The sequence below is a fragment of the Temnothorax nylanderi genome, unplaced genomic scaffold, assembly GCF_030848795.1.
Source record: "Temnothorax nylanderi isolate EJ_2023f unplaced genomic scaffold, tnyl_v1.0 TNYL_tig0015_pilon, whole genome shotgun sequence".
NCBI classification, from domain to species: domain Eukaryota; kingdom Metazoa; phylum Arthropoda; class Insecta; order Hymenoptera; family Formicidae; genus Temnothorax; species Temnothorax nylanderi.
Window position 1 is genome coordinate 187,324 of NW_027249077.1, and position 14,309 is coordinate 201,632.

The window sequence follows — 14,309 nt, forward strand, 5'->3', positions numbered from 1 at the left end:
AAGAAAAGAGAAGAGGAATGCTTCGAAGCATTTGTAGCGTCAAGTGGACCCCGCAGAAAGATAGAATGATGCAATAGCGCTAATAGCGCGGTGTTCCCGAACGCAGCCATTGTGTTATAAATTCGACGTTCGCTTTTCGCGTGAGACTGGCATCGGCTTCCTATGTCGCTAAACGGGCCTTTTTCAGTTGGATACGTTTTTTTCATTATAATATACAGAGGAGAAGAAGCTAGGGATAGTGGGATAGGTAGACATACATTTTGTACGACAATATCGGGGGTCTATCGTTAGTACGATTATTTTTTCTCTGGGCCCGGAGCCTCGTCCACGATGATAATATCGCGGACACGGGACGTCTCCAGAATCGTGCTCCGATTACTTTGTACTAAGAATAATTCTGCATAAATTTCTTTTGTGCCTTTATATCATATGTATTTTTCAAGCAAAGTTCATTTGCAGAATTTACGCGATGGAAGATATATGTATACATATATAAACACACACACACGTGTGTGTGTGTGTGTGTGTGTGTGTGTGTGTGTGTGTGTGTGTGTGTGTGTGTGTGTGTGTGTGTGTGTGTGTGTGTGTGTGTGTGTATACATCTTCCATCGCATAAATTCTGCAAATGCACTTTGCTTGAAAAATACATATAAAGGCACAAAGTAAAAAAAGTTTATGCAGAATTATTCTTATTGTTAGTACAAAGTAATCGGAGCATGATCCTGGAGACGTCTCATGTCCGTGATATCGTCATCGTGGACGGGGCCTGGGGCCCACAGAAAAAATAATAAAAATAATATGTATGTGCGTATGCGTATGTATATATGTGCGATTGCGTATGCGTGTGCGTGTGTATGTATATCTATGTTCAATTGCATTACTGGTTTTATGTAATATTATTTACTTTCGACAGTAACAATAAAAAAAATAATATATTTCATTTATACATGTATTTTCGTTTATATTTCCCAACATTTTATCAACGAAATAATAAATACAGTTTCTTGTCCTAAATAACATTACCGTTTTTCTTTCTTCAAATATACCCTGGAATCCTAACACCACTTCCAAAAAATCCTGATTTTACCATACTAATACGCTATCCAGTATACTAAGAGAGAGAGGGACAGGGATGTAGAGAGGGAGAGAGAGAAAGAGAGAGAGACAGAGAGAGAGAGAGAGGAATAAATGGGTGCATGTAAATTACATACATAGGAGAGAAAGGAATGGGCGCGTTCAACAGACCAAGCCGCTGAGTAGCAATCGAACGTGATTGGCTCTTACTTTTAGAACCAACCAATCAACGCAGAGTGTTATAAGACGAACTCAACAGTTGTGTCTGCTGAACGCGGCCAATAATACGAGAAATATCTGTTCTTGTCTAACGAGGCATCTGTTACGACATATCTGCCAAAGCTCATTCTTTGAAACGGCTTTATAGATCGCAAAATCCTTTTACAGGAGTAAAGTATAGATACTAATGAAGAGTGGGAATATAAAAAAAGTAGTGATAATTGGAAAAAATGTAAAAATGCCTAACGAGATATCTGTACCACATATCTTTCAAAGCTCGTTCTTTGAAACGGCTTCATAGATCGCAAAATCCTTTTACAGGAGTAAAGTTTAGGTACTAATGAAGGGTGGGATTGTAAAATAATTAGTAATAATTGAAAAAAATGTAAAAATGCCTAACGAGATATCTGTACCACATATCTTTCAAAGCTCGTTCTTTGAAACGGCTTCATAGATCGCAAAATCCTTTTACAGGAGTAAAGTTTAGGTACTAATAAAGGGTGGGATTGTAAAATAATTAGTAATAATTGAAAAAAATGTAAAAATGCCTAACGAGATATCTGTATCATATATCTGTCCTGGTTCGATTGCTGTGTAGGAATCAGACAATGTAGCCAACCCCGAAACTGCCCACAGCTGCGTGCGCCATCGCGCCGTCTCTCGCAAGATCCGTGAACTACTGCTGTGACATGATTGCTGCTCTGCGTGAATATTTTTGTGAAAAATATACACGATTGTTTCAAAGCTCCCATTTTTATTCTAGGCTTTCAATCTCAATTTTAAAGGTACGTTATTGTTTGTGCACGTCTTCTGAAGGGGAAGTTTAATTTCGTACATATTACGTATACAACTGTTTATATTAGAAAATAAGGTTATGAGGTGACAGCATTTTAAAAATTTTTTCAATTATTACTAATTATTTGACAATCCCACCCTTCATTAGTACCTCTACTTTACTCCTGTAAAAGGATTTTGCGATCTGTAAAGCCGTTTCAAAATAGGAGCTTTGACTGTTTTTGTCGGTAATTTGAACGGCTTTAGCATCCCCTTAAAGCCCCGGACACACACTTTTTCGTAACAGTAACAGTAGAGTTTCGACCAATCGCGTTGCTCGATTCGGGAACGTACGGCCGTACGTTCCCGAATCGAGCAACGCGTTAAGGTGCGATTTCACGATGACGCTCGACGCTGGATTCGAGCGTCAAACAGCGCCAAAAAGCTAAACTGTGTTTAGCTTTGACACTCGACGCTCGAATTCAGCCAATCCAGTGGTTAGGTTATATTTCGCGTCCCTCTGAATCTATCACGTGACCAGATTTGACGCTCGAATCCAGCGTCGAGCGTCATCGTGAAATCGCACCTTTAGGTCGAAATCCTACTGTTATGCTGGGTCTACAATGCGAGTCGCAAAGTCGTGAGTCGCAAGAATTGACCAATCACAGTCGATTATTCTCCTCAAATTCGATTGTGATTGGTCAATTTTTGCGACTCACGACTTTGCGACTCGCATTGGGAGCTTTCCAGCAAGCGATACAAGTCGACACAAGCATCGTTCTATCTTTCTTTTTTGGCAAATGAGTAAAAGATAAAACGATACTTGTGTCGATTTGTGTCGCTTGCTGGAAAGCTCCCATTGTAGACCTAGCATTACTGTTACGAAAAAGTGTGTGTGGCCAGCTTAAAACTTGAAGTGCAGGTGCACGTACTATAGGATCTATTTCATGAGCAGCAAAAATTTGCGCCGGAAGTGAGCCAAACCAGGTTAAGTAATTTCTAGGAAATTACTAAACTGTTGCTCGCTGCTGCTGCTGCATTTCACTGCCCATGAAAATCCACCTTTACTCTTTGAACCTAACCTTTAACCAAAACCACATTTTTATTTTCTATTTTTATTTTCAAGACTCTAACCTAAAAGTGTCATCTTATTTTATGTTTTGAAAACTTTGGTTTTCGGGAGGAAAGAGAGCCGAATGACTACATTCCCAAAATCCGAGATTGAACTGGGCTACTTTTTCAATTCTTAACAATGGGGAAAAAACGTTATAATTCGAAGTCAAGAGCTGTTGCAAACGTGGAAGTCGATAATTCTACCACTAAAGAGGTAAATTTACTTGTAATTACTTACATTCGTTTTGTTTCCTCATGAAAAAGATAAATTATTGTTTGTGTAACACTTGTAACTTATATATACTGTCTATAGTATTTTTATTGCGTAAAATGTTTATCAAGTTGTTTAAAGTCATTTTTGTTGTTGCTTTAAATATATTACTTATTAAGGATGTATGTGTGACAAATCAAATCCATTACCAAAAATCTAAAAATTTCATATAGATTGTTCTATTATTACGTCTAAGTATCTGTGTAAAATTTCAGCACAATTCTCTTACTGGTTTAAAAGTTATTGTAATTAAGGATGTATTGGAGGTATTTCAAATATATTCAGAAAGTGCTGTAAATTGTTTCTAAATTAAATTTAAAATACTCTGTAAAATTTTGAAGTTATTTAAGAGTTATTTAAGTTTAAAGTTGATAAAATTAACATTATCCCTTATAGAGAATCGACACTTTGCTGTAAATATAAATAAAATATAAATAAACCATTAAGATATTTCTTAAACTTTTTTTATATGTAAAACATACATCATTGATATTGTATTTTAAATTTCAATTTTTTTTGCCACAAAAAATTTTTTTTAATTGTTTAAACAATACTAATTATTTAAATAACAAAAAATCATACTCAAACTGTTAACGGTAATCCCTTTTAACATATAAAACATTTTGAGTTTGACATACATGCAAAGTCTTCAATCAAGAAAACAAAATTATACTACATATAGCTATAGGTAAAACATTCTTAAACACATTTGCCAGATTGTAGTGGACATTGAGCATCGCACTGAGAATTATGACAGTTGCAATGCGCTTGTCCTGCCCACTCAAAAGAGAAAGACAAAAAACATAGATAAGAAGGTAACAACTACTCGATTGTTATCAAAGAAGCGCAGGAAACAACTAGAAAAAGTAGTAGAACGAAAGAAGAAAAAGTTACAGGTACCATAATTTTATTCTATATAAACAACGTAAAACGTTTACTTGAATTCTTTGAATATAATATTTTGTAGAGAGCAACGTTGTTAGAAGATCTGGCAAAAGTGCAAGCATCTCCTACCGAACTGCAACAGTATGTGAGCCTAACATCCCTGCAAAACAAGGGCTTAAAGCGGCATTTTCGAGAACTTGAGATGCCTGTTGAAAAATTAAAGCGCAAAGCGGATGAGGAGGCAAGCGATTTGATAAAGTCTGTAAATTCTATTAAAATGAGCAAGAAAAAAAGATTAGCTATTCTGGACGGTGTAAAACAAGACGAAGCTAAGCTTGATCCAAATATAGTTGGGTTTGAGGTAAGTTTGAAATAGCGACGATGGAAATTTATAAAGTTATAGTACAAGTAATCGAATAATGTTTATTTTAAGTCCAGTGATAGTAGCAAGGAAGAAGATAGTGATAACGAAGAAGAAAATGAAACACATGTTCTTGATAATACTACTGGTTCTAATGTGACAAGTGAAAAGGCCGAAATAAATGAAAAGAAAGATGAGAAGAATTTCACGAGAGATGCGGAAAAGGAAACACTTTCAGCTAAATCTCAGGAATCTAAAAAATCAGTGGAAGAAGTACAACAAAATGTTCCCAAAGTCCACACGCCAGCTGTCTTTATACTTGTAAATAGAAAGCCTGAAATACAAGCAGCCAGATTGAAACTACCCGTTGTTGCGGAAGAACAAATTATAGTTGAAACAATAAATGAGAATCCAGTAGTCATAATAACTGGAGAGACGGGAAGTGGTGAGTAAAATTACACAATTAACAGACACTTTAACAAAGTCTTTGTTAATTTTTTAGGTAATATAATAATATTAGGCCAAGCACAATTTTTCATGTGCATTATCTTAATTATTGTTTAATAGTTCAATCTCATTATAGGGAAGACAACGCAAGTGCCTCAATTTTTATATGAGGCTGGATATGCGCAAAATAAATTGATTGGAATAACCGAACCAAGAAGAGTGGCAGCGATGTCAATGAGCAAGCGTGTAGCTGAAGAACTGAATCTTTCCGAAAAGGAGGTTTCGTATCTGATTCGTTTTGAAGGAAATGTTACGGAAGAAACGAAGATCAAGTTCATGACTGATGGTGTTTTACTGAGAGAAATTCAAAGTGTGAGTGATATATCTTAAATTGTCGCAGTACAAACAATTGTGTACATATCTGATATATAATTATTATATATCTAATATGATCTCTCAATTTTTTTAATAGGATTTTCTATTAACCAAATACTCTGTCATTATACTCGATGAAGCGCACGAACGTAGCGTCTATACCGATATTTTGATCGGTTTATTGTCGAGGATTTTTCCGCTTCGTAACAAACGCGGCAACCCTTTGAAACTGATAATTATGTCAGCTACGCTGTCCGTGAAGGAATTCGTAGAGAATACGAGGCTGTTTAAGGTAAAACCACCGGTAATTGAGGTCAAAGCGCGACAGTTTCTTGTAAAGATACATTTTAATAGAAGAACAAGCAAGGATTACGTCAATGAAGCATTGCGAAAAGCGATAAAGATACATACTCGCCTTCCAGAAGGTGGCATACTAATATTTTTAACAGGTAAATTATCGAAAACGTCTCTATTTTTATATACTATTATTACAGTACAATCTTCGTATTCTTAACGAATTTGTTTATTGCAGGTCAGCAAGAGGTGCATACTGTTGTGCGTAAATTACGCAAATCGTTTCCATTGAGGAATAATAAAAAGCCCCAAGTTAAAGTGGTGCAAGACTCTGAGAAAAATGAAACGACAGAAGCACTGGATAAAGAACATAGCGAACAAGAAGATTCCGAAGATGATTTCGATGCTAAGGAAGCGTTGCGCCGTAATAAACAGAGGCAGAAGAAACAGATTATACTCCCGACTATTAATCTCGATGAGTACGTATATTCGTATCGCCATATTTTAATCTTTCATATTTTTCTATAATTTATCATAACAAATATTTATGTTTAGCTATTTGATAAATCCTATTGATGACACACACGAGGATTTAATCAATGCGCAGGACGATGAAGAGAACTTTGACGAGGATGAAGATGAAGATGAAGATGTTATTGATTTCAGGGGACTGACAAACGTGCAGCCATTATGGGTCTTACCCCTTTACTCCCTTTTACCTGGGCACAAACAGGCTAGAGTAAATATGTAGTGCATAATGATAAATCAATTGTGATCCTTTTGATGTTAACACTCTCTGTAGTAAATTAAAACAACAGACCTATTTTGTGATGAAATAATTAATTTTAAATTTAATATGATTTTAGGTGTTTGAGTCACCACCAGAAGGATGTCGCTTGTGCGTGGTATCTACTAATGTTGCAGAAACCTCGCTGACAATTCCTAACATCAGATACGTTGTAGATAGCGGGCGTTGTAAAACTAGGCTGTATGACAAGGTGACAGGTGTAAGCACGTATCATATTAGCTACGCGAGCAAAGCAGCGGCCATCCAACGTGCCGGCAGAGCCGGTAGAACTCGACCTGGTCATTGCTACAGGTATCTCGAAACATCCCGCAATTTACATGCATGAAAATCTTTAATAAGGTGGACCTTACAAATTATAGATTTAGGCCGGTATTTATAGTCGGTTCTTATTTCAAGACCGTCTTAAGTAATGTCTTGAGATGCTAATACGGCTCTGTGATTGGTTAATGACATCTTAAGATTGTACTTAAGATGTACTATGTTTACGCGAGCGTTACTTCTGTAGTAACTTACGATAATTTCTTCGCGTAAACGGGATTTTGTAGTAACTTTTACGATGATTTACTCCGCGTAAACGAGTGAATTATCGTAAGTTACTACAGAAGTAACGCTCGCGTAAACGTAGTAACGGTCTTACATATAAGAACCGACTATGAATATCGGCTTTGATCATTTTTTCTTAGAAATTTTCAAAGTTCTTTTTTCTTAGAAACTTTATATTTAAAGTATAGTCATATTAATTATGCACTTAATCTTTTGCTTTGCAGTCTTTATACATACATTTCTTTTCGTATAGATTATACTCATCGGCTGTATACGACAACGATTTCGAGGAATACAGCCAGTCGGAGATTCAGAGAAAACCAGTGGACGACTTATTACTGCAGATGAAGGCGATGAATATAGACAAAGTCGTGAACTTTCCATTTCCTACGCCACCAGATGTCGTGCAGTTGAAGTCTGCGGAGAAACGGCTTACGATACTTGGAGCATTAGAGCCGCCTTCGAAGAAAGGTAATCGAACGGGGACATTATATTGTCATTTAGACGGCATTGCAAAATTTCAATGCGTAGAGTTGAAGCACTCGGAGCTTATTATATGAAACGTCAAATTATTCTTTTATATTTAAAATATTATTACATTGTCTAAAGCACAGAATTAATGTTTCATCATATTTAGAGATATACTGCGCGAAAGTGACGCCGCTTGGACGCAGTATCGCCGCGTTTCCGGTTTCTCCGCGTTACGGCAAGATGCTGGCACTGTCACATCAGCACAACCTCCTGTCGAAATATACGATATGCATGGTAGCGGCTCTTAGCGTACAAGAAGTGCTTATAGAAGCTCGCGACATGGAGGGTCCAACTAAGAGCAAATGGTTGCAAACGCGCCGTTACTGGGCCGGGATTGGCAATAATTTGCTCCTCGGTACGTAATCTCGAATTCATTTTCCGTTCATATAATTTCCACTCATATAATACGAATATGAACGATAAACGATACGTTTCTGTTTGTGAACAGGTGATCCAATGGTTCTGATAAGAGCTATCGGAACTGCCGAGTACGCAGGATCGAAGGGAAAACTGTTGCCTTTCTGCGAGGAAAATGGTTTGAGACATAAAGCTGTGGTCGAGATCAGGAAACTTAGGCAACAGCTCACCAATGAGATTAATTTAAATGTGCCAAATCTAAATTTAATCATTGATCCCAAGTACGTATCTTTTATTTATTACAAATGCCTTTATTCGGACCATTCTAAAAGATAAATCCTAAACTGTATAGAGTTCAGTAATCTTTTGGAATAAAGGGAATGCTCAACCTCGATTAGATCAGAATGCTGGAATTTGACTGTATGCAATATGTTTGAGACGGTTGTCTACAACAAGAATTGTTACAGAATGCCGTTACCAACCGACATGGAAGCGAAATTGCTGCGCCAGATAGTCCTTGCAGGTATGGCGGATCAAGTCGCGAGAAAGGTTTCGCCCGACGAGGTAAAAGAGGATCAGGATAAGGCCAAGTGGAAACACGCTTACAGGTGTTATTAATTATCATCGATAATTAAGACCTATTGAATGCGACCTCTCCATTCTGAACCATCTTTCAGAACACCAGAAATGGAGGAACCTGTGTTCATGCATTCTTCGTGCGTTCTACGGAAAATCAGTCCGGAATGGGTGGTTTATCAAGAGGTGTACGAAACAAATAAGATGTACATGCGAGGTGTCACGGCGATAGAACCCGAATGGTTGCCGAAATTCGCTCCCATGCTATGCCATTTTAGTGAACCATTGGTTGATCCACCGCCAAGGTATTTTTATCACAATTCTTGCTTTATAATGTTTTTCCTACTTATTTATAAAGATATTAATCTTCATTATGATCGAATATTACTCTTATTTGGAGGGGTTAAAGCCATAGTGGTGTAAGTCAATTTTTTTGACCACTTTTTTTTTCTTCTTTTTTCAACATATCTGCATGTGTAGACTGCATCTATGAACTTAACTCGATAGGTTAAAAAAAGTGACTTACACCACTATGGCTTTAACCCCTCCATTTATAGATATAATCAAGAAACCGGGAAGATCATCTGCCGCGTGTCTGGTACATTCGGAAAGGCCGGATGGGCACTACCATCGATGGATATAGAGCATCCGTTGACGGTGGACGGTGTCAAGTGGTTCGCGTATTTCTTCTTGGAGGGTCAAGTGTGCCCTAAGCTGAAACTATTTGTCCCGTCGCTGCTGACGACACCTGGGAGCATCACCAAGTCATGGGCCAGGTAAATCGTTATTCTATCTCCTTTCGATTTCACGTTGATTCATCGAATAGATTACGTCAATTTAATACGATTTTTTCAGGTTGATACCACGCACTCAAGCAATAGTACAAACGCTGCAGTCGCAGGGAGTCGTGTCCAAAGACAAACTTCTAGAAATCTGGGGTTCGGATAAAAAATGTGAGATTTGAACTTATAAAATAATATTTAGATATTATCATAGACTTCTATGCAATACTAGACCGCTAACAGGCATCTCGGCCGTGATGCTTGCCGCCATATTGATTTTAGTCAAGATATGCTATACTACAGATTCTATACAAGTGGTTCTATACAAGATTTCTATACAATAGTCTGGCATATACAGAATGTTCAAAAGAAAGGGTTTAATACTACAGGAGTAGTGGTTCGATTTCGGCATCCAAGTACGCTACATGTCGAAGGCACGATTACAAACTTATTGATAACATGTACCAATATTTAACACAAAAACATTCGCCTGCTTCGTTACGTAGTGTAATAACGAAACGCAGATAAACGCATATTATAAGCAATTGAACACCCGATAGTGACTCAATTCAATATGGCCGCACCCTTTACTACCACTTGCACCTCGCACTCGCATCAGCTTTTCGGCTGTGCGTCCATAGATGTTAGTGGTCTAGTATAAAAGAGTCTGTGGATATTATATATTTACAATATTATATATATATTATATATATATATAACAATATTATTATATACTAGCTGGTTACCCGGGCTTTGCCCCGGAGGACATATGTAATAAGACACGCAAATAGTCTCTCTCTCTCTCTCTCTCTCTCTCTCTCTCTCTCTCTCTCTCTCTCTCTCTCTCTCTCTCTCTCTCTCTCTCTCTCTCTCTCTCTCTCTCTCTCTCTCTCTCTCTCTCTTTCTTTCTCTCTCTCTCTCTCTCTCTCTCTCTCTCTCTCTCTCTAAAATGCTATAAATTGAAAAATATTACTTTTTTATCGACTGAAGTTCAATTCCGTCGTATACAATTCTTTGAGATTCACTCAGTTATTTCCTAAAAAATTGGAAAAATTTCGTAACCGATTTCCAAAAAGATACCGGTTCCCAAAAAGATCGGTAACGAAAAACTATACAGTTTGTAGCACTCCCCGAGAAATTCTACCCCTGTTTTATATACAATTCTTTAAAATTCGATCAATTATTTCCCAAAAAATTCGTCAAACTTCTGATACCAGTTTCCAAAAAGATCGGTAACAAAAAATTATATACTTTATAGCACTCCCCGGGAAATTCAACCCCTACTTTATGTACAATTCTTTGAGATTCGGTCATTCGGAACCGGTTTCCAAATAGATCGGTAACAAAAAATAGTACACTTTATAGCACTCCCCGGGAAATTCTACCCCTACTTCATGTATAATTATTTGAGATTCAATCAATTATTTCCCGAAAAATTAGAAAAATTAGAAAAACCGGTTTCCAGAAAATCGGTAACAAAAAACTATACACATAGTGGCACTCCCCGGAAAATTCTACCCCTATTTCATATACTTTTGGTAAAAATTCGGTTCAGGGGTTTGGGCTGGGCGTTGATGAGTCAGTCAGTCAGTCAGGACATCTTCCTTTATATATATAGATTTACAACATTATGATAATAATATGATATATATTATATATATTTATATAGCTAATTTTGCATATTCGCGATTAACGCTGGAATGTTTTAATTTTAGTTCTGTTGTCAGCTTACCAGAAGTGGCTGCCGGAATCCGCGCACGCAGAAGTGGCACAGATATGGCCGCCTTTGTAATTAAGAATAAAACATTAGGATTGTAATTATACAGTTTTTTAAATTAAATTATTTTATATATGAAAAAAAATCGAAATGCATCAGTTTTAGCCCTCCAGCAAGGGGTCGATTGTGTATCTTGAAATAATGAGGTAAAAATTACAAAAGTGAAAAAATTCATTAGCGTATCTACGATTTTATTTATCAAAATCTAATAAAATCTGTTAACTTTTGTCATTTTCACCTCGTTTCAAGATACACAACCGACCTCCAGACGTACGCGGCGGTTTATTTTATCGACTTTAAAAGTTGGCGGGAAGTCGACTTTTCGTCATGACGGGAAGTCGACTTTTCGTCATGACGGGAATTCGACTTTTCGTCATGACGGGAGTTCGACTTTTCGTCATGACGGGAAGTCGACTTCTTGTCATGACGGAAAGTCGACTTTTAATCGGTGATTTTTGAGACATTCGCCGACTTCAAGTCGACTTTCATCCTTGTGTAAGTTTGCAATAATGCTTTTTCACAGTAAATTTTTTTGTTTAGAGTCTAAACCTAATTCTGACAACGGTATCGTATTTTTGGATGTAATCCGCAGGGCATGCCACAGTCTTTTTATAACAATACATTGTAGAATTTTTATATAAAGCGAATTTAGCGCTTCCCTAAGAGCACAGTTGACGGAAAGTCGACGGCAAGTCGACTTTTAGGGTGCAGTCCCATGCACAGCGAAAAATCGGAAACGACAAAAAGGGAACCGCAAAATGGAAATAGAGCATGCGCAGCTGCACAGCGCGTCGTCTGCTTATTCCGTTACTTTTTTTCAACTTCAGGCGTCCCATGCACGCTAAAAAATAGGAAAATTGAAGAAAAATCAGATCTTGTTAAAATCGGAAATGCTATTTAAAGGTAAAAAGTAATAAAATGTATTATTTATATAAAGAAAATAATTATTATTAAACATTTGTATAACAACTACACTCGAAATTACTAATTTTTCGGTTCTATGAAGAAAAATTGGTTAAAGAAAGAGGTTAGAGTACCATTCCTTGTTGAAAAAGCTGCTCCATGGGACGCTAGAAATCGAAAAATAGAAACGGAAAGGTACGCAAAATTATATTGATTGAAAATTTAAGTTAAAAAAAATTTTTATTTATTCTATAAATATTCTGTAATAATAGTGTCAATTAAGGCTGATTTATAGAGGCCGTAACCGTTGATTTAAGCCGTAATCTTTAAGAAATTGACCAATCACAGTCGAATGTGAGAAGAACAATCGACTGTGATTGGTCAATTTCTTAAAGATTACGGCTTAAATCAACGGTTACGGCCTCTATAAATCAGCCTTTACCATTGTTTAGGTACGTGAATAATTCATAATGAGATCAAAAGTTTATTTGATGCTAATACTGCAAAAATGCAGACAGTTGCAACAAATGCCACAAACACCTTGGCAATCTGAAATAAATTATGAACAAATTAACAAGATGTACTGCCTTTATCTTTTACTAAAAAGAAAAGAACTTGTTAAACGAAGATTCTGGGTAAGACCCATATTTACAGAAGAAATGAGATTATTACAAGGGTTTAGCGATAACTTAATTATTGAAATGATGCATCGTGATGAAGAAAAATATTTTGATTTTTTCCGTATGCATTTGCAAAGTTTAAATGAATTATTTACTCTTATTGAACCACACATTACAAAACAGACTGTGGTGAGGACTCCCATACCATCTAGAACTCGTTTTGAAATCTGCATTCGCTATTTAGCTACAGGTGATAGCTTTCAGTCTCTTAGTTATGCTTTTCGAGTAGCACCAAATACAATATCTAAAATTATATCAGAAACTTGTCAAGTTATTTGGGATGTTCTGGCTGAAATAGTTTTTCCAGAACCAACAGAACAGTTGTGGTATCAGAAAGCATGTGATTATGAAGATTTGTGGGACTTTCCTAATTGCATTGGGTCTATAGACGGTAAACACGTTGTCTTACAGGTATTTATGAATTTAAAAATGACCAACTATACATATACTGTATAACAAATTATTATGAAAAAAATTAACAAAAATTTTATTTACAGGCACCATATAAGAGTGGTTCTACCTATTATAATTATAAAGGTCAACACAGTATTGTATTGCTTGCCATAACAGATGCAAATGGATTATTTACTGTAGTAGACATAGGAGCAGAAGGAAGACGTAGTGATGGAGGAATTTTTATGCACAGCGATCTTGGTATCAGTCTAAACAATAATGAAGTCAGTTTGCCTCCATCAAGACAATTAGAAGAAAATGGTCCAAATTTACCTTATGTGCTAGTTGGAGATGAAGCATTCGCTCTTACTAACTACATGATGAGACCATATTCTAGAAGAAATGATTTAGATCTTTCTGAAAAAGTGTACAACTACAGACATTGTAGAGCCAGAAGAAGTGTTGAATGTTCTTTTGGAGTGTTAGCAGCACGGTGGAGAGTTTATCGTAAACCCATGGAAACCTCAGTTACTACTTCTGTTAAAGTTGTTCAAGCAACAGTATGCTTGCATAATTTTCTAATGGCTAAAGATATAACTCGATCATTTCAAGAGAGGCAATATTCGCAACTTCTTCCAGCAGAAAGAGATGCACCTGCACATGCACTTCATGATCTGCATGTTCAATATGTAAATATAAATAATGCTACTGGGATAAGAGATGCATTTAAGCAATATTTTAATACAACTGGTGTTATTGAACAACAATGGGAGAGAGCATTGCAAAATAATTTTTAAGCTTAATTTATACAAAGAACAGTTTATTTAAATTTTTTAATAATTGTAACATGAATAAATTGTACATTATAACAAATACATGTTTGTCATACTTAAGTTTAAATATGTGCTTATTACATAATAAAGTGCATTTTAATATAATATTCAATAACCATATATGTATTTGTAACATTAAACTTAAATTAGTTTGTAATACAACGAAAAATCTTATAGTTATAGCTTTCTATTTATTTAGCCTATCTCCACTTAGTTTGGCATTTAATTTTGGCATTAAATTATTTATTAATAATATTGCTGATGGTTTAAAATAAAGGAATTAGGCATCAATATCTTGTAAATCTTTTTCTTG

The 14,309-nt window shown here is 36.1% G+C and overlaps 2 protein-coding genes across 7 annotated transcripts; both read left to right on the plus strand.

Annotated features, from left to right (window-relative positions):
- Positions 1–3,142: 3,142 nt before the first annotated feature.
- On the plus strand, positions 3,143–11,272 carry LOC139768203 (probable ATP-dependent RNA helicase kurz). Of its 3 annotated transcripts, none has more exons than XM_071698150.1 (17): positions 3,147–3,394; positions 4,168–4,347; positions 4,419–4,697; positions 4,770–5,142; positions 5,281–5,516; positions 5,617–5,968; positions 6,052–6,292; positions 6,369–6,552; positions 6,680–6,912; positions 7,418–7,635; positions 7,802–8,050; positions 8,144–8,333; positions 8,520–8,660; positions 8,730–8,933; positions 9,186–9,404; positions 9,484–9,581; positions 11,138–11,272. In XM_071698150.1, exons 1-17 carry the CDS (start codon positions 3,320–3,322, stop codon positions 11,200–11,202), a joined length of 3,537 nt encoding a protein of 1,178 aa, XP_071554251.1. In that variant the 5' UTR covers positions 3,147–3,319; the 3' UTR covers positions 11,203–11,272. The 3 variants fall into 3 exon arrangements, with proteins under 3 accessions (XP_071554252.1, XP_071554251.1, XP_071554250.1); XM_071698149.1 differs by having other exon boundaries at positions 3,150–3,394; positions 11,126–11,272; XM_071698151.1 differs by lacking the exons at positions 9,186–9,404; positions 9,484–9,581; positions 11,138–11,272 and adding an exon at positions 9,029–9,116 and having other exon boundaries at positions 3,143–3,394.
- Positions 11,273–11,863: 591 nt separating this feature from the next.
- Positions 11,864–14,176, plus strand: LOC139768204 (uncharacterized). Of its 4 annotated transcripts, XM_071698156.1 has the most exons (6): positions 11,864–12,090; positions 12,194–12,285; positions 12,543–12,725; positions 12,894–12,960; positions 13,078–13,181; positions 13,268–14,176. In XM_071698156.1, exons 3-6 carry the CDS (start codon positions 12,561–12,563, stop codon positions 13,958–13,960), a joined length of 1,029 nt encoding a protein of 342 aa, XP_071554257.1. In that variant the 5' UTR covers positions 11,864–12,090; positions 12,194–12,285; positions 12,543–12,560; the 3' UTR covers positions 13,961–14,176. The 4 variants fall into 4 exon arrangements, with proteins under 4 accessions (XP_071554257.1, XP_071554254.1, XP_071554255.1 ...); XM_071698153.1 differs by having other exon boundaries at positions 12,543–12,960; XM_071698154.1 differs by having other exon boundaries at positions 12,894–13,181.
- The last annotated feature ends 133 nt before the right edge of the window (positions 14,177–14,309 follow it).